Source organism: Lagenorhynchus albirostris, chromosome 14, assembly GCF_949774975.1.
Source record: "Lagenorhynchus albirostris chromosome 14, mLagAlb1.1, whole genome shotgun sequence".
Lineage (NCBI taxonomy): Eukaryota > Metazoa > Chordata > Mammalia > Artiodactyla > Delphinidae > Lagenorhynchus > Lagenorhynchus albirostris.
This window is the reverse complement of record NC_083108.1, coordinates 62952023-62970947: the sequence shown is the minus strand read 5'-3', so window position 1 is coordinate 62970947 and position 18925 is coordinate 62952023. Positions and strand designations below refer to the sequence as shown.

Here is an 18925-nt window from a genome sequence, read left to right as displayed (position 1 = left end):
GAGTTCTTTTTTGAAAGTGAAATCTCACTGTGACTCAACTTTTTGGCATTTCTTAATCTTAATTTGACTGTAGAATTTTCCTTTTTCCAGATTATAAGGGCTAGTCTTCCAATAAAGGCAAGTTGGGGGAAATGTCTAAGGTAGCAAAGGAATTGTGTGCACGGTATTATTTAAAAGATATTAAAATAAAGCCACGAAAATTATTTTAAACCTTGCATAAACCTATTGCTGTAACACAAAAAATTACTTTTATTTTCCAATTCATCTTCCAGATATGTTTTACATAGTTCATTCACTCATTCCACAAATGTTTATAGCATTGAAAGAAGCCTGCTATACACACATCTGTAGTTTTTAGTTTTTAGTTTAGTTATTAGCAGTATATATGTTTTCATGCTTAACATCCAGTTTTCATCTTTGTAGGTAATTATTATTGCCTCCCCGCGGCGAGGAAGAACGGGGTGGAGGGCTTGGGGACCCCGGCCAGGGTGGGGTTTGGGGACCTCTGCGGACCCAGGCGGGGAGGGCTTGGGTGGGGTTTGGGGACCCGTGTGGACCCCGCGTGCTAGGGCCGACTGGAGGACGTGCCCCGGAACGCGCGAGCCTCGGAACCTGTGGACGCGGGCGTGCGGCGCCGGAGGGCAGAGGGGGACGCCGTCCGCAGACGGACCTGGAAGCAGGTCGCCTTCGGCCGCCGGGAGCAGGAGGCGGAGCGGAACGGAACCCGGGACGCGGGTGAGCGACGAACGGCGAGCAGCGGGCGGAGGGCGGCTCGGGGTATGGGCCGAGCCCCGCCGCTGGGAGCTGGTCCCCGCCGGGCTCTGCATTCTCGGCGCCTCCTACCGGGCCAGTGGGTTCGGGGAGTGACCGGAGGGAGCAGGCGCTGCGGCTGGAGCCCCTCCGCGCCGAGTCCCCCGCAGCCCCCCAAGGCGGGGTCCGCGTCGCAGGCGGGGACAGAGGCCGCGCCGCGTCGGGCAGGGTCGGGGACCAGGCGTCGCCCGCCGCCCCCCGCCCGGTCCGGTCTGGAGGGCGCCGGGGTGTGTTTCTCTGAGTAGTTGGTGTAGACGCGGGGGGTGGGGTGCGGAGGGCACTTTTGTGGACAAATTAGCTGGAATCCTGGGAAGTATTTTCTCACAGTGGCCTCGTCTTCCTTCTTTGTCGCTCAGCCTGTGAGAACAGGACGTGAGAAAGTCACCCCAACGCGGGCTTAGTGGCCAGCGAGCCATAGAGTCCCTAGAGACTTGCCAAAGATCACTGACACTAGTCTGTATTGTTCTGAACCTCAGTCTACTCATAGTTTAAAAAGTTACAGCATAGGCTTCGTAGGGTTGCTAGAAAGATTAAACAAAGTAGCGTTTACAGCTGTAGCGTGCCTGCAAGGGAGGAGCTTAAGAAAGGGTTCTTTCCCTGACTCCATAGGTGTTTGCTAAAGTCACTAAGGTGGGAAATCCTAGGCCTGTAAATGCCGCGCGGACCACTGCTAGGCCTCCACTCCCAAGCTGAATCCACCTGTGCATAAGACACTGACATGGAAGGACTTTATCCACTGTGTCTCCCAAGGACACATACCATTGTGGTATTGCTGGTGAGTTGACAGGCTAACCTCTACTCTCCTTGACTTTCAGCCCTCTTAATTACAGCCCTAATTTGGGGTGTTTGCTGTCAACATCCTCTTAGCACTTGCTAATCTCCCTTTTTGAAATAAGGGGACAAACTTCAGGCTCGGAGCTTTGGCAGGCAACAAGATCAAACTTGACAGACCATGTAGGTTACTGGAAAGAATCTAGTTCTGGTTATTGATTATAGGCTTTCAGCTCCTAAGAGGCTATGAAATTTCCCTTTTTTATATATTTAAGCTTTTTCTTCAAGGCAGAAACTTAAGTGAATAATAATGTTGGTAAGGCAGAGGTATTAAGATGATGTATAAATGAAGTTTGCAAGCCACTGCTCTCAGCTTCTGTTCTCATTGGCTTCCATTTTGAAATTGGAGATGTGCCTTAATGGAAAAATAGGGAGGCCCCAAGATTATCACAGGCAGTTAATCAGTTAAGACTGCCAAAATCTTTTAAAAGGTGGAACCTGGTGCAGTTTAAAAAGAAAAAAGAAAAAAAAAAAGTACCTGGCTGGAAGTAAGGAAGCATGAGTTTCAGCCCCAACTTGGTAAATTTCCCAGCTTACCTTTGGCAAATCGCTTTCTCTGGGTCTTAGTTCTCTCTTGTGATGGTTGTACTGGATCATCACCAAGACTCCTTCCCCCAGGATTCCATGATTCCATGATTCCATATCCTTAAAGAAAGTGATTTTTTCCCCCTAATAAAGCAGTGGTACTCAGGAGGTTACAAAGTACTCATGCAGTAGTGGAGTATAAACTGTTAAACCAGAAGCCCTGTTTCTTTAGAGCCAGAGCTGCTGGAGACAGGCCACATATCAACTGTGGAATAGCAACTACACAGTGACAGGTGGACAGGTGCTCTGAAATTGGGACTGATGCTGATGTGACTTTTGTGACTGTCCAGTTGTATCCCTTGTCCTGGATAAATGAGGTAATCCCTTTGAAGATGCTAGGGCAAAATGTTTGTCTCTAAAGGGATCTTTACAGAAGAATACGTTAATTATTTACTGGAAGAGTATTTAGGATCCTTAGGTATGAAGGGGAGTAGTGAAGATGTAAAACTTCCAGAAACACCATGGAAAAAAGAACACTGAGGGGCTTCCCTGGTGGCGCAGTGGTTAGGAATCCATCTCCAATGCAGGGGATACCGGTTCGAGCCCTGGTCCGGGAAGTTCCCACATGCCGCGAAGCAACTAAGCCCAAGTGCTGCAACTACTGAGCCTGCGCTGTCGAGCCCGCGAGCCACAACTGCTGAAGCCCACGCACCTAGAGTCCATGCTCCATGACAGAAGCCACCGCAGTGAGAAGCCCACGCACCGCAACAAAGAGTAGCCCCCGCTCACTGCAACTAGAGAGAGCCTGCACGCAGCAACGAAGACCCAACGCAGCCAAAAATAAATTTTTTTAAAAAAAGAAGAAAGAACATTGGATAGGTGAAATGTTTGCAATACTCTTACAGATTTAAAGTCAGTTTTTCAATTTTAGACATCAAAGAAAGTATTTTTATTATTCACTTTGCAGTTAAAATTGCTCTTTTATTTATTCAGTCAGTATTTGCTCATCGTCTGTTACTTGTCATTAGAGTAACAGCCCTGTCCTCTTGGAGTTTACGTACGTTCTAGGAACTGTGAGACGAAAAAATAAATACGTAGCTGGAGAGGCTCTCGGGTATAGTGGTCGGTGCTGTAGGGAAGCAAAGCAGGGCTGCCGCCCCCCCCACCCCCAGGATGCTCACAGAGGCTGGACAGGATGAGGGCTGTGCATGTGTGTTTAAGTCCTGCCGCTTGATCTCTGGTCTTCCCGACCCTACAATTCCTGACGTGGGGCAGCACAGCACCTCCACCGAGGGCACTGGCAGGACAATTACACCATAATTGCTGGCTGCTCTTGTGACGCAGAAGTGAGAAAACCTAAGGGAACGTTTTAGGATAAGTCCTTCCTACTTTGGAAGGGATGAGAAACTCCCTTTGCTGCCAGTTTCCCCTTCTGGCCTCTGGCTTCTGTGGGTGAGGGAAGGGGAGTCCCTGGGCCGCCTTGAAACTCTGCCCCCGGACACTACACAGCTCATGCCTGCCCTGTGCCACCCCTGCTCTGCCCCTCATGGCACAGGGCGACACACTGAGCGTGCAGTGGGTGCTCTGTAAATCATGTGGGATCCCTGAGCTCGTCCCTGGATGTGGGGCTGCTATGGCCACACGCTCGTAGTTTTGAGAGATGTCGTCAAGTCGCTCCGGTCAAATTCCACCAGCCACATCCGGGTCTGCCTGCCCCCCAGCCCCATCACCTGCGACCCTTGCTGGTGACATTAAGTACAGGCCTGTTCTAGCTGTACTTTGCTTGGGGGAATGTTTTGGACATCAGGTCATACCGTAAAGGGCTAATTTCCTCATTATCTAAACAACTCCTAAAATAAGACAGCAACCCTCTTGGAAAAAATGGGTACAACTGTGAATAAACAGCTCACAGAAAAGGATCCATCCTGTCTTTCCCTAAAAGAGGGAGAATCCTTTAAAGAAGAGTTAGTGCCTGAGCCGGGCCTTTGACAGTAGAGCTGCCTTCCCCAGGATCCGTGGAACATTCCAGGCAAACAGATGTATTTTTTTCTTTAGAGGACAATGTCCAATTTAACCGGCCAGACCCTGGCCTGCAAAGTGAGAGGTGGGGCAGGGCAAGTGGGGAGGCAGGGCAAGTGGGGAGGTAGGTCAGGGCCTTTTGCGAAGGGTCTCTCGAGCTCTGCTGGGGGCTGGATCTCCTGGCCAGTGGGTCTCAGCCCAGTCGGGAGTCAGGAGGACATGGGTGCCCAGCCTGGGCATCTGCATTGGGTAAAGTGCCCAGGGCACCCTCATGCTCAGCCCAGGTGAGGATGCCGTCTCAGCCCTGGGGGTACACGATGGCTCCACGGGAGGGGGGCCAGGCCCAAAGGCCCCGAGGGCTTCCTAGCGTGGATCTGGGGACAAAATAAGCCTGGGGTCATGGGGCCACCTCATCTTTTCAAGCAAAGCCGTGGTCCCGATCCGGTTCAGTTGCCCTAGGCAGTTGTCTGTCAGGTGCCTTCAGGTTTCCCTGAGTTTCTTTTTCTTGCCTTGGGTTTGTTTTGTTCTTTAAAGTGAGAGGTTCCACTGGAAGCATCGTTGTTTTCTGCATGTCTTTTCTCTAGGAGTTGGCATGGCAGCAGCGTGATGCTGCCCTAGGTCAGTGTGTGAGCTGTTTCACTGCCATTTCCCTGAGAGCAGAGTGAGGCAGGGTGCTGGCAGCCTGAGACAAGATGAAGACGGTGCTCATGGTGGCTGAGAAGCCGTCCTTGGCCCAGTCCATCGCCAGAATCCTCTCTCGAGGTAGGAGGGCAGCCCCGGCGCGCTCAACGGCTTTGATCTGTGAGCGTGGACGTTCCTGCTCTGCAGGTCAATCCTTTCTTCTTCCTAAGCAACCCCAGCTCCCTGGAGTCAAGTCTGTTCAGGACAGCAGGTGTGGATGAAGCCCTCGGTCACTTAGTCACTTAGTCCCTGTGGGGTGCGATTACTGCCATGCTGAGCGTGAGCCGGGGCTCCCACAAGGTGCAGGTGCAGCTGGCAGCACATGGCAGGCAGACCACTGGACGAGTGCTGTGCCAGGCAGGGTGGTCGGTCACGAGCAGCAGAAACAAGCCCTGCTAACTTGAGCAGAAAGAGTCCACTGGAAGGACCCCACCCGGCCTAGTCTGCTGAGGCCATGCCGTGGGCATCAGCACCACCGCCCTGTGGACGCCCTGCTGCAGCTGCACCCACGCCCCTCACGCCACTTGATGGTGCCATGAGGCTGAGCCGTGCCCCTGATACCGCAGGGCACTGGGAAAGAGAACACCTGCCCTTGCCTCACCCTAGCCCCTGGGTGGTTGGTGGGTGCTGGGGACCCAGAGATGGCAGGCGTCCACCTTGACCTCCCCTCAGTCCAGCGGCTGAAGGAAGAGGAGACCCCAGGGCAGCAGGCTGAGAAGTCATCTGAAGGGGAGGGGAGACCCCAGAAGTGCCCGATCCCCAGAGGCCGAGAAAGTTCAGGGAAAGGGCCATTGTTTGGGAGTGGAGAGGTCACCCTGAAGTTCGATAGTTAGGGGGTCTTTGGGGAACCTCTGAGTAGGGTTTAAAAGGGGCAGAAATCAGATTCAGGAGTGAATACAGAAATGCAGAGAACGACCCAAGAGTGTCTGCTCTTGAGCGTCCAGAGGGGGCGCTCTCGGCCCCCACACACACCCAGCTCTGCGTGTTTCCCCTGAGAGCCGCTAGATCTCTCAGCACCCGGTGACTGCTGCTGCCTGAGGAATGTTGTCACTGACCACTGTGGGGAGGGGACCCCGGCCCTCCAAGAGGCAGCGTCAGGGCCCCGGGTCCCCGCATGGCTGTGCTTCTCCTGCAGGGAGCATGTCCTCACGCAAAGGGCTGAACGGGACATGCTCAGTGCACGAGTACACCGGGACCTTCACTGGCCAGCTGGTCCGCTTCAAGATGACGTCCGTCTGTGGTCATGTGATGACCCTGGACTTCCTGGGTGAGCCCCTGCCCCCCTGCCCACCTTCCATTGCACTGAGGAGCCCTGCCTGGTGCTGCCCAGGGTCCAGTTGGAGCCCAGGGCAGGCTCCAGGCAGAGAGGTTTGTCCAGAACCCATGAGTCCTGAGGCCAGCAGACTGGAGAGCTGACCTGGGGTCCCTGTCCCAGTGGTGCCCCTTGGTCACTGTGTGCCCTGCACCTTCCTGTGCAGAGTGGAGGCAGTGGTCCCCACCTGAGCAGGGGCCTGGCCCGTGTAGGCATTCCACAGAGGGCTGCTGCCCCTCCAAGTATGACCTTTGTCCCACAGTCAGTCAGTGGTGATTGGAAGGCCAGCATCAGTGACCCAGTGGGGCTGGGTGCAGGGTCGCAGTTGATGTGGGTCCGACCTAGGCTCTGACCCTCGCTGCACCGGAGCTGGGCCTCCGTGCACTTCTGCTTCTCGTGTGTGAAGGATCTGAGATCAGTGCCATCACCTCCCAGGACTGTTTGAGGCCCCAGTGGGGCGGGAGGTGCAGCACCGAGCGCGGGCCGCTCACAGCAGAGCCTTGGCAGTTCTTGCTCCCCTTGCAGCAGGGCATTCGGACCCTGAAGTCAGGGAGCTGGGGCTTGAACTTGGCTGTCTGACCAGCAAGGCCTAGAAGGAAGCCTACCGGCTGGGCGTGTGAGGCCGAACGCCAAGTAGAGAAGTGTGGGGGATGTGCCAGATGGGGGGCCTGAGGACACTGAGGCCCCCCGGGATCCGCTGAGCGCCTATCGGGGGCCGGCCAAGTGCTGGGCGAGGAGAGGGTACAGAAACCTGCTGGAGGAGGAGACAGGGCATGAGTGGCAGTGAGACCACCAGGAGCGGTGCCCCCAGCCACAGAGAACATCCGGGAGCAGCTCCCACGCGCGGCTCAAGTGTGTTGTCGGCTCACATCTCAGGCGAAGGGAGGCCCTGCTCTGGGCAAAGGGTTCTCCGAGCCTCCCCCTCCCCACCCTCCTCCTGGGGTCCAAGTCCCAGGAAGCGTGAAGTGTGATTCGGACGTCCAATGCCTGTGTTTGTAGGAAAGTACAACAAGTGGGACAAGGTGGACCCCGCCGAGCTGTTCAGCCAGGCCCCAACGGAGAAGAAGGAGGCCAACCCCAAGCTGAACATGGTGAAGTTCCTGCAGGTGCGTCCTGAGCGTGAGGGAGCACCCTCAGCCCGCCCCCCCCCCAGGTGCCCTTAGGCCCACTCCTCCCCCACAGTCAGCCTGGGCTCCCCGGCACCCGGGGCAACATCCTGCTTTTAAAATAGTTTGGTGGTGGTGATTTCCTAATTTTAAAACAAATGCATACATGTGATGAAAATTAGAAAATACAAGTAAGTAAAAAAAAAAATTAATTAAAATCTCACTATCCAAGACAACTACTGTTAATACTTAGTTATTTCATTTTAGCTTTTTTTTAAATGCAGTTTTGGAGGTTAAGATCACGAGGCATTTATAACTTTTTTGTCCAAAAAACAGCAGTTCTGAAGTAAATTCTTTGCTGAGAGGCTAAGCCAGCCTGACTGTAGCCAACTTCTTGGCTCAGCCTGGGCCCTGCCCCGGGCTCCAGGGCTCAGGGTGATCGGGGGCCGGGCTCTGCTCCGCCAGCCGGGCAGGGGCACCATTGGCAGGCACTGGGGGCCGAGGCAGGTGTGATTCCCCATGTGCTGTGCTCAGGTGGAGGGCAAAGGCTGTGACTACATCGTACTGTGGCTGGACTGCGACAAGGAGGGAGAGAACATCTGCTTCGAGGTGAGGGGGCTGGGGGTCCATACATCGGCCTTCCCGCCGCTGTCATGCCACTTCTGGCACTGATGCTGCCAGGGGAACCATGGCACTGGCTTAAATTCTGGTGATTCTGTAGATATTTTAAGATGCATGGGCTCTGCCCAGGGGAGGGAGTGTCCCTTTGCCTGAAGGGCACATTGTGAGGAAGCCGCGGCAGGATTTCCTAGATGGAGGACTGCCTGGAGGAGAGGGTGGGTTCTGAGCATCGCACCCTCCCAGCGCCATGCAGGGACCTTCAGCCAGTGCTGCTTGACACCCTTTCACATACCTCCTTCTCCCCCCGCCCCCCAAGCTGTGCCCTCCCGCCTCCCGTCTCCGCCAGCCCCCAGGCGCCCCCCCCTCAGACTGGAAGCAGGTGGCAGCTCCCAGGCCTGCCTCCCGCAGGAGCCCCTCAGGCTGGAACACCCCAGCTCTCACCTGGGACCTGGCACCTCAGGAAACTGTTCCCAGACACCCGTCTCCCGACGCCTCCCCTGCAGGGCTGCTTCTCCCCAGGGACCTTTGCGTCTGGGGTGGAGAATGTTGGCAGCTCACAGGCTTTCTCCCCTCAGAAACGGAGCCACTCCCTCCCCATAAGGAAGCTGCATGGCCAGGCTCCAGCGGCGACTCCCCTCCCGCTGCACGGCCTTCACTAACTCTTAGTGAGTCTGGGCTCCAGGCCCCCCAGGTCCCCCACCCTGCTCTAGTCCTGAGATGCACCGGCCCCCACCCCTATCCACTGCGTTTTCGTCTTCTTTTCCCTTCTCTGTCTTTCCTCCAGTCTCTGGAAAGTCTCCCAAATCCCCTCGGCCCTCCCAGCACTCCCTCCTCTAGAAGGTGGGAAAGTGGGTGGATCGGGGTGGACTTGGAGGCTGGGGTCCCTTGTGTCCCCTGCAGTAGTGCCTCCTAGTTTGGGTGTGGAAACCACTGTAGGAAGAGAGGGGGTGGCAGTAGGAAGGGGGTTTGAACACAGCAGTGGACAGAAGGAAAGGAAGCGCATGGCAGGAGGCCTGTGGAGACTGAGGCTCCAGGAGGAGGGGGCAGTGGAGGGGGCCTGGCACCCAGGTGAGGTGAGGTGTGGGCGTTACAGCCGGCCGCCTCCCCAGGTCCTGGATGCGGTGCTGCCTGTCATGAATCAGGCCCACAGTGGCGAGAAGACAGTGTTCCGGGCCCGGTTCAGCTCCATCACAGACACAGACATCTGCACTGCCATGGTCCGCCTGGGTGAGCCCGACCACAACGAGGCACTCTCAGTGGATGCGCGGCAGGAGCTGGACCTGCGCATCGGCTGCGCCTTCACCAGGTGCTGCCCACCCCCTGGCCAGGCCACTGCCTCGCCTGGCTCCCAACCTCCCCACAGGCCTGGTCGGCGACAGGAGATTGTCAGCATTTTTAAATCCCCAAGAAAACTGTCTCTTTAGCTGACGCAGACCACAGAGGTCCCCTCTCGACAAGCAGGGTGGGCAGGTCTTGAGGGGGTGGAGGGGCACGGAATAAAATAGGGCTTCCGGCCAGGGTGAACAGAGCCTCTGCTCTTCCCTTTCCATCTTTTGAGCAGGGAGCAGTTGCCTTGGTCTCCTCCCATACCCGCCAGCCAGCCTCCTGCCCGACTCCCACGGGCAGCTAACGATGGTATTTGAGTGAATGTGTGACCAAAATGTCCTCCTCTCCCCCCAACCCCCTTTATAGGTTTCAGACTAAATACTTCCAGGGGAAATACGGCAACCTAGACAGCTCACTCATCTCCTTCGGGCCATGCCAGACCCCCACGCTGGGCTTCTGCGTGGAGAGACATGATAAAATCCAGTCCTTCAAACCGGAGACCTACTGGGTGCTGCAGGCCAAGGTTCACTTCCTTTTCCTGTTCATGCTGGGTCTTTCCGGGTTTGGGTATGGATTCTGAGAGCCTCCATCATCATTGTCATAGTCCCCAGGCCAAGGGCACAGCTGTGGGTGGCTGTCCCACCAGGAAGTGGTTGCGGGTGCCCAGGGAAGGGCCCCCAGCCTTCGTGGAGGCCGCAGGACAAGGCCAGGCCTGGACGCTCTGGCAGCTCAGGGTGAGGTCACCCGCCAGGCCCACAGTTGGGGTGGTCAGGTCCAAGGACTGGACTGAGGGCCACGAGCTGCTGACTTTCGAGCTTCTAAGAAGTCTTGGAACTCCTGCTCCAAGTAAAAAGGAAGGTTTTTGTAAGATTTAGAGCATAATACAGAGCTGCTTCAGTCAACACAGGGCTGGGGTCTCCTAGGTGGGGCCACATCTAGTGCCAGCGGGGCTTAGGGGATGAGAGGTGGGGGCCCCGGCGCTCCCTAAGGACACCTCAGCCTCGGCTTGGGGCTCCCCTCGTGAGGCCGTCTGGCTGATCTCAGCAAGGAGGCCTCGTGTCAGAGCAGCCTCCACTTGGGGAGGGGCTGGGCCTCAACCTGCACACCTGCGACTGTGCACCTGAACAGGTACAGCCGAGAGACTTCAGAGGCAGGGCCCAGGCGAGGACCAGCTCTGTCTGCCCCGATTCTCCCTGCTGGCACTGGCTCACCTGGATGCTTTCTCTCCCGGGCTCTCCTGTTCCCCTCCTGCAGGTGGATGCCGATAAGGACCGATCCCTCCTTTTGGACTGGGACCGAGTGCGTGTGTTCGACCGGGAGATCGCACAGATGTTCCTGAACATGACCAAGCTGGAGAAGGAGGCCCAGGTGGGCTGCTCCACCCACATGAGTCCCGTCTGCCTTGGGGGGGGCCTCAGAAGACTCTGCTGACCTAGGCTTATATCTTTCTCTGCCTTTCTGGAACACAGACACTTTTTAGACAGAAAAATGGTTACTCACGACACGCTCCCACTAAGAAACTCCTTCCCAGGCCATAGCTGCCGTGCACCACGTGCCTGCTCTGAGCCCTCCATGTGCCCTGTGGGCATTACCTCCTTTGGGAGGATTCCACCCATATGTCCCTTTTCTGTGACACCTCAGGCTAGCAACTAGAGGCCCCTACGCACATCAAGAACCCGCCCAGGTCCCACAGCCAGCACGGGCGTCTCTGGGTCATCAGCTTTCGTGGCCTTCATGTGCTACGTTTCTTACTCAGGTTTTCACGAATTGGAAAGCATGGGCTGCGTGGCTGTTAGGAAGAGGTTGATGCCACCTGGCAACTGGCTGGCCGCATGGGTGGGGGCATGTCTGCGGCTGTGGCAGCTTATGCCTTGCAGTCATGACGGCCCCCGTGGTCACTGAGGCTCACCTGGCCTCCTTCAGCCGCCTTCTCTCGTCCTTCCTGAACCTTCCTGGGCATCCCCTTGCTGAGGGCAGTTGACTCAGGCCCCAGAGCTTCACCTAAAGCTGCCCCGTGCTTCTGCCCGCAGTGGCCACCCCGTCTGAGTGCCCCCTCCCCCTGTCCGTGATCCAAGCTGCCCCTGCTGCACAGACACCACTTGGCCTCAGCGTTAGCCCCACATCTGTCCGGAATTCAGGGGGCACGGCCCTGGCCAGGTCCACGTGAGGTTGGCAGGGGCGAGGGGTGGCGGTTGAGAGGTTTGGATTGTTTTTGCCACAAAGTGGTCACTCTTCTGACAGCTGCTCAGCCCAGAGACTGACGGTGGTTACTCACCACCGTTTTCCTTAAAGTGCATGGTATTCACCAAGTTCCAAAGTGGTTACCTACTTTTAGAAGTTAGGAGATTTCACATAAAAAATCCCAATTTTCAGCTTCTCCTCTCAAATTGGCAGGTGTAGCAACACTAGTGGGTGTAGTGAGGGGTAAGCAGCTGCCCCGGCGACAAGGCCTCACCCCACGGCCCCCGGGCCCCCCGCCAGCCCCGCAGCCTGGCAGACGCTGGCTCCTGTTGGGTTTCAAACATGCAGCCCTTTCTCCTGACTCTTCCCCCTTTTCTCCAGGTTTTCTGTTTCCCTGGAAAAGAATTTTCTTTCATTTTTCCTTCCTGGGCCTGAACAAATGTTCATTCAAGTCCTGAGTCCGCTGTGAAGAGAACTGGAGAAGCTGGGAGGGTAAAAGAGTCTAGACCCTTGGCCACATGTCCTGAGTCTGTCATGGCGTCTCCCTGCACCCATGCGTGAATCTATTCTGTCCCCCAGGTGGAGGCCATGAGCAGGAAGGAGAAGGCCAAGCAGAGGCCACTGGCCCTGAACACCGTGGAGATGCTGCGTGTGGCCAGCTCTTCCCTGGGTGAGTGTGGACGTTGCCTCAAAGCCCCCAGGAGACTTCTTGAGGCAGGCACATGGCGTCTTGACAGTAGCGATTGTGATGATGGCTGCTACCTGAGGGGGACAGCTGCAGTGGCGTCCCTGGTGCAGGGAGAGGCCAGGTGTGGGCGGGGCACTCGACAGGTGTGACAGCTGTGACATGGCCCTGAGCCTCGTTTCTACCATAGCGAGAAGGTTGTGCTAGAAGGTTGGTCTGGAGCTGGCAGCCTCCAGGCATTGGTGGCCCCTCTGCAGCCTCAGGAAACCGTGGGCACCATCCTCTCAGGGCAGAACCTCCAGGGATGCTCGAGGGGCAGCGATGACATGGAGTGACCGCTCGCTGAGGCCAGCTTCTGCAGGTTGGGGAGGAGCAGGAGCATGAACCCCATCAGTGCCCTGCAGCGCTGTGAGCGCAGATGCGCCTGGGGGCTCAGGACGGAGGGCGCATGTGGACCATAGGGCGTGGGTGTGACCCCAGGCCGAGTAGGACACAGGCGCTCTGAAGGCCACGTTCAGCAGTATGGCTGCCAGCGTCTCGAGGATGACCCCTGGTGTCCCTGCCCTGGTGGGGGAGCTTGGCCTTGGATCAGGCCGTGTGGCCCCCACCTCCCAGGAGCCTGGGCACCTGGTCCAGGGGTGCCTGCTCTCCTGGCGTCCGGGCTGCTGAGCCTGCATGTCCGGCAGGGATGGGCCCACAGCACGCCATGCAGACCGCAGAGCGCCTCTACACGCAGGGCTACATCAGCTACCCGCGCACCGAGACCACCCACTACCCCGAGAGCTTCGACCTGAAGGGGCCTCTGCGGCAACAGGCCAACCACCCCTACTGGGCTGACACGGTGAGGCCAGGACCCCACGGGCCAGGCCAGGATGAGCAGCCACTCCTCCCATGTGGGTTGGCAGCCTTGCTCAGCTCATGCCTTGCTCCGGGCTTTCCTCTCAGGTGAAGCGGCTGTTAGCGGAAGGTATCAACCGCCCACGGAAAGGCCACGACGCTGGCGACCATCCCCCCATTACCCCCATGAAGTCTGCCACGGAGGCTGAATTAGGTATGGGGGCTCCCCCCAGAAGTTTGCGCATGCGCGAACACACGCATGCACGTGCGTGCGCTTCAAGCTTCCCAGGAGGGCCGGGTGAGGAGCTTTGGCTACATGGCACCTTTGGACGGGGTCAGGCCCCATCAGCAGTGTGGGCCCCCACTGGCCCCGGCTGCAGTGAAGGGGCCACCTGAAGGTTGTGCTCTGTCGCCATGGATGGGACAGGAGTGAAGTGGTAGCAGCAGGTGTGTGATGTGCGGGCAGGCGCTGGAGCAGGCCAGGCAGGAGACCACAGATGGAGTGGGATGAGACCGGGGCAGGGTGACAGGCTCAACCATGGGGTGTCCTTACTTCCCACCCTCGAGGCCCTGCTGGTGGCCTGCGTGCTGGGAGAAGGCAGGAGAGGGAGACAGGAGCCCCTGTGCACAGCCCCAGTCTGAAGCGATGGTGGCAGGTCACTTATGGGGTAGGTTGGGCCCTGAAGCGCAGTCCCACCCAGAAGCAGAGCCTGAAAGAGCCACCGAGGCCTGGAGATGCTTGCAGTCCTTCTTGTGTGTCCCCTCCCCCTTCGAGGGCTTAGAGCAGGCCAGCCCTGGCGCCCACACCCTGCTGCTGGAGCACGAGTGCTGGGGCTGCTTGGAGCCAGAGCCCGGCACTGAGCAGCCGCGCCTTTTGCAGGCGGCGAGGCCTGGCGGCTGTACGAGTACATCACCAGGCACTTCATCGCCACAGTCAGCCATGACTGCAAGTACCTGCAGAGCACCATCTCCTTCCGGATCGGGCCTGAGCGCTTCACTTGCACAGGCAAGACCGTCATCTCCCCAGGTAGGTGGAGCCAGGCAGGCGCCTCTCCCACCTCCGCGGACACGGCCACCGGCCCTGAGTGTCGGCGCCCGGTCTCCACAGGTTTCACAGAGATCATGCCTTGGCAGAGTGTGCCCCTGGAGGAGAGCCTGCCCACCTGCCAGAGGGGCGACACCTTCGCCGTGGCTGAGGTCAAGATGCTGGAGAAGCAGACGAGCCCCCCTGACTACCTGACGGAGGCTGAGCTCATCACGCTCATGGAGAAGCACGGCATCGGTGGGTCCGGGCCCAGGGCTCCCATCCCAGGGCTGGGGCCCAGTGTGGCCAGCTGAGCCTGCAGGGTGGCCGCGGGCAGGCCCTCGCCAGGGCCTCCACCTCAGGACCTGGCCTTGCCTATAAAGGCCAACACGCACCCTTACAGGCACTAACTACCACCCCCAGAACTGAGTGTTGGCCCAGGTTGCCAGTGACTCACCCACAGGGAGGACACAAAACTCAGAACAAATTCACAGGGCGACAGGAAAGCCAAGTTCCCACGGCACTGCTTCCCTGCAAGGGGAGTGGACATGCCCCACCCGGGGAGCTTTGAGCTCAAAAGTGGGGTCGCTGATGCACATGTCTCACGGGCGAGGGTCTCTCCCAGTCCCCAGGCCCAGGGCTGTGACCTGAGGCCTCACACCCCGGGGGATGGCCTTGTGCCAGTGCCACCTCCCCAGGTGGTGCTTGCTCCGAGGGGCTCTGCCTGTTCCCTGATGGGCTGCCCAGCTCACCGGGCCCCTCACAGTTGACAGGCTTTGGAGGGCTGTAGGACAACCAGGCCACGGTATCTGGACTCTGTTCCATCACTAACAGTCCCGCGGGTGCCTTGCCAGGGAGCCTCTTACCTGTGCCCGGGGTCCTGGTGACAGTGGTGGCCTTACCAGGAGAGCTGGGCTGCTGCTTCCAGGGGCCTGGGTGCCTGCAGTGGGTCCTGGTGGTCCTCAGCCTGCTGCGGGTGTGGGCGCCGCTCACCCAGCACCCTCTGCGCCTTCTTGTTGACGGGACGTCCGTGGCTTCTCGTGGCCACACACTAGACAGTGTCACGGACCTCCCGACAGCAGTTAAGGGCGGCCCTGTTGACCAGGGGCCTCGGGGCTGTGGCCCGAGTGCAGGAGGTGCCGCGGGAGTGTACGGTGCAGCACTGCAGAGCCACATGGGGCTCAGAGCCTGGCCCACCTCATCCCGCCAGCCATGGACCTCGGGGAGCAGTACAGGCAGCATCTGGCAGTGCCAGACAACCTAGATGTCTTTGGGGCAGGTGCACCCTGCAGCTGGGAGCCTGCCCTGGGGACTGATCACGAGGGACCGGGAGCCAGCAAGTGGGCAAACCTGGGCAGGTTTTGGAGGGACAATTTGTCAGGGAGGCTCCTCTGCATTTGGGGGGCTGGGGCCTTGGTTCTGGAAAGGTGTGGGTGCCACAAGGTCAAGACAGGGAGAGGCCAAGGAGGGCACGTTTCCAGATGTGAGGGGCAGACCGAGCTCTGTGACTTTGGCGGAGTTCCTTAGTCTCTCTGAGCTGGGAACATCGACGCTGGGTTCACAGGACAGCCCAGAAAAGGCCTGTGGTGTGGTGCCCAGGGGCAGGGCTGAGAACCGGGGGCCACAAGGCAGGCGGGGGTGAAGGGGGAGCCAAGTCTGACAGGACCCTGCTGTGTCTCAGGGACGGATGCCAGCATCCCCGTACACATCAACAACATCTGCCAGCGTAACTACGTGGTCGTGGAGAGTGGGCGCCGACTCAAGCCCACCAACCTTGGTATTGTACTGGTGCACGGCTATTACAAGATTGGTGAGTCCAGCTGCCAGGCGCCTCCCCTCACAGACCCGGCCCTGCAGTGAGCCCGCAACTCCCACCACAAGGAGGCCGCTCCGGCCACTCCTAGGACCTGCCGTAGCAGGGCTGATGGACACATGGGTGTGTGTCAGGGTCCAAAAGGGGGACGTGGGCTCTTCCCTGCAGACTGGGCCCTGGGGTCCTTGCTGCAGTGCCGTCTGTCTGTCCTGAGGAGTCCTGAGGGGCCCATGGGAGATGGAGTACAGACCCCACCCAAGCAGCTTCATCCTGTCACGCTGTCCTGGAGATGGGGTGTCCTGGCCACTCCACACGGGATGCCGGGGGAGATCACAGGTGGAGGCAGCCCTGGCCCCGTGGCATGAGGGCTCACAGTGCATCCCCTACTCCGCAGATGCGGAGCTAGTGCTCCCCACCATTCGCAGTGCAGTAGAGAAGCAGCTGAACCTGATCGCCCAGGGTAAAGCCGACTACCGCCAGGTCCTGGGCCACACCCTGGACGTCTTCAAGAGGAAGTTCCACTACTTCGTGGACTCCATTGCGGGTGAGGCCCGCCTCTCCCCTGCTTGCCGGCCAGAGGACCCTGGTCAGGGCTGCCGCCTCCAGCAGCGATACCAGCTCCCAGATCCAGGCTCTGGGCTCCAGGCCATTGTCGGGATTACAGAGCGAGTGCAGTGACAGCACATGCAGCACACTCGGCTCGTGTGACAAACAGGGCTGCCGCTTGCCGCTCAGTTACTGACGCAAAGACCCCCACCCTCAGGGGTGGCCGTATTTACCCTCAGACTCTTGGCCCCGTGCGGTAGCTCCCTCAAGCCTGCCCGGTATACCGGCTGTCGTGGAGGTGGGCACCCCGGGGTCGGGGTGTGAGTCCCGCCCTGCTCACTTTCAGGCATGGATGAGCTGATGGAGGTGTCCTTCTCGCCCCTGGCGGCCACCGGCAAGCCCCTTTCCCGCTGTGGGAAGTGCCACCGGTTCATGAAGTACATCCAGGTAGGGGGGGAGGGGCCGGGACACACGGGGCAGGTGTGCACAGATGGGCGGTCTTGCCACCCCGCGGGCCTTGCTCCAGCTGCTTTCACACGGAGTGACGTGGGGGGCCTGGGCAGCTTTGCCAACAAACCCCCACCGCTGCCCCCAGCAGCACGTAAGCCATTAGGCCACTGAAACACGCACTGTCCATGTTCTCTTGACAACATGTTCCTTGCTGTCACGGATACTTGCTGTGCAGGGATTTTAGCACCTTTGTGTACGTGTGGAGCAAGTGTTCTGAGATTCAGTGACCAGGGATCCTCGCCTGAGAGGTCCTGGTGATCCTCCATGCTATGTGCTACCTACACGTTATGCGTTAGCATCACGCACTGTGTTACGTTATAGGTGTTACACGTTATGTTTTACATGTTCCGTATCCTATGTCTCAGGGAGAATGAGGGTGGGCAGGAGGGTTAGCAGCCCCAGCAAACCTGTGACCACCCCCCCTGACTTTGCCACAGGCCAAGCCAAGCCGCCTGCACTGCTCCCACTGCGATGAGACCTACACCCTCCCCCAGAATGGCACCATCAAGCTCTACAAGGAGCTCCGGTGCCCGCTGGACGACTTCGAGCTGGTTCTGTGGTCATCAGGCTCGCGGGGCAAGAGCTACCCGCTGTGCCCATATTGCTCCAACCACCCACCCTTCCGAGACATGAAGAAAGGTGAGCTGTTCCCTCCCTAGCCAGCTCGCCTGTCCCCCGGGCACCTGTGGTCCCTCCTTAGCACCAGCCCTGCTCATGCCATGCTAGACTCTGAGGGGACCCCGCGCCTACCATTCCTGAGCTCCCTGCACAGGGCCCCAAGGACCCAGGTGTGCTCGGGCACTGCTCAGGGCCCAGCCGGCCAGTCTGCCGCTCTCTGCCTAGTCGCGATTGGATGGTTGACCGTAGTCAGATCACTTGTGATCTGGGCAGTGGGCGTGCTCCTGGGCTGGGGGGAGTGAGAGGATGCAGTGGGAGGAGGCTGCCCCCAGCAAGGGGTAAGCCCTCAGTCACCACCTTTCTCAGGGAGACCCATCCCTGCCCTCCAGCAGCTTACAGGGCAGCAGATGGCCCCACCTGGGCCACGGGGAGCAAAGTAAAGCGGGGGTGGACTTGGCTGGAGGCCGTCCGGAAGCTGTCTGGAAACCTCAGAGTAGGGGGACGTCAAAGGTCAAGGAGGTCTCAGAGAAGTAGAGCCCAGGACCAGCATGCACAGGGCGAGAGGAGCGCAATCTGCTGGGATGAGGGTTGGGGTGGAGGTCCCGAGGGTGGGTGGGCGGGCAGGTGGGTGTGCATAATGGTACCCCCCCGCACTCCCCCCTCCAGGCACAGGCTGCAACGAGTGCACACACCCCACCTGCCAGCACTCGCTGAGCATGCTGGGCATTGGCCAGTGCGTGGAGTGCGAGAGCGGTGTGCTGGTGCTCGACCCCACCTCAGGCCCCAAGTGGCGGGTGGCCTGCAACAGGTGCAATGTGGTGGCGCACTGCTTCGAGAATGCCCACCGCGTGCGTGTGTCTGCCGACACCTGCGGCACCTGCGAGGCCGCACTGCTGGACGTCGACTTCAACAAGGCCAGGTCCCCACTGCCGGGTGACGGCACGCAGCACACGGGCTGCGTCTTCTGCGACCCTGTCTTCCAGGAGCTGGTGGAGCTGAAGCACGCAGCCTCCTGCCACCCCATGCACCGCGGGCCTGGGAGGAGGCAGGGCCGGGGCCGGGGCCGGGGCCGGAGGCCAGCGGGGAAGCCAGGCACCAGGAGACCCAAGGACAAGATGTCGGCCCTGGCCGCCTACTTCGTGTGACGGCCCTGCCCAGGCTCTGCATGGCGTCCTCTGGGTTACAGAAATCATTAAACACATTGTCTTCTCCAGAACGAGCAGCTCGCGGGACCTTGCCTGCTGTCAGAGGGTTGTGCCCGTCCCCCATTGGCCCTCCGGCCCTGTCCGCTCGCCTCTCCCTCGTCCTGCACACGCCCCCTTAGTGTCCGCTCTGCCCTCGTCCTGCAGGGAGGCCACCACACACGGAACGGGGAGCAGACCCAGTCCGAGGCTCCTGTCACGTTCTAGTGCATGTGAGACACGGCACAGTAACTGTGTGCATGCCTTGGGGGTAGCCCAGGCGCCTGGAAGGCAGGAAG

At 58.9% G+C, this 18925-nt stretch overlaps 1 protein-coding gene across 7 annotated transcripts; it reads left to right on the top strand.

The window, feature by feature from the left end:
* Positions 1-672: 672 nt before the first annotated feature.
* TOP3B (DNA topoisomerase III beta) lies at positions 673-18661 on the top strand. Of its 7 annotated transcripts, XM_060120853.1 has the most exons (19): positions 1154-1585; positions 2399-3045; positions 4770-4947; positions 6002-6133; positions 7178-7284; positions 7819-7893; positions 9015-9211; positions 9598-9754; positions 10486-10599; positions 11992-12082; positions 12784-12938; positions 13043-13148; positions 13815-13961; positions 14043-14216; positions 15640-15768; positions 16166-16315; positions 16664-16764; positions 17265-17466; positions 18112-18661. In XM_060120853.1, the coding sequence occupies exons 3-19, from the start codon at positions 4878-4880 to the stop codon at positions 18588-18590; spliced, it is 2586 nt and encodes an 861-aa protein (XP_059976836.1). In that variant the 5' UTR covers positions 1154-1585; positions 2399-3045; positions 4770-4877; the 3' UTR covers positions 18591-18661. The 7 variants fall into 7 exon arrangements, with proteins under 7 accessions (XP_059976837.1, XP_059976840.1, XP_059976839.1 ...); XM_060120854.1 differs by lacking the exons at positions 1154-1585; positions 2399-3045 and adding an exon at positions 673-735; XM_060120856.1 differs by lacking the exons at positions 1154-1585; positions 2399-3045 and adding an exon at positions 1021-1037.
* Positions 18662-18925: the final 264 nt, after the last annotated feature.

What these genes read in the sequence shown, in the direction of transcription:
- TOP3B (XM_060120854.1), top strand. Translation starts at nt 4,878, where the DNA reads ATGAAGACGGTGCTCATGGTGGCTGAGAAGCCGTCCTTGGCCCAGTCC. An exon ending in TGTGGCCAGCTCTTCCCTGG is followed by an intron (nt 12,083 to 12,783) that starts GTGAGTGTGGAC and finishes CATGTCCGGCAG; the next exon opens with GGATGGGCCCACAGCACGCC. An exon ending in CTTCCGAGACATGAAGAAAG is followed by an intron (nt 17,467 to 18,111) that starts GTGAGCTGTTCC and finishes TCCCCCCTCCAG; the next exon opens with GCACAGGCTGCAACGAGTGC.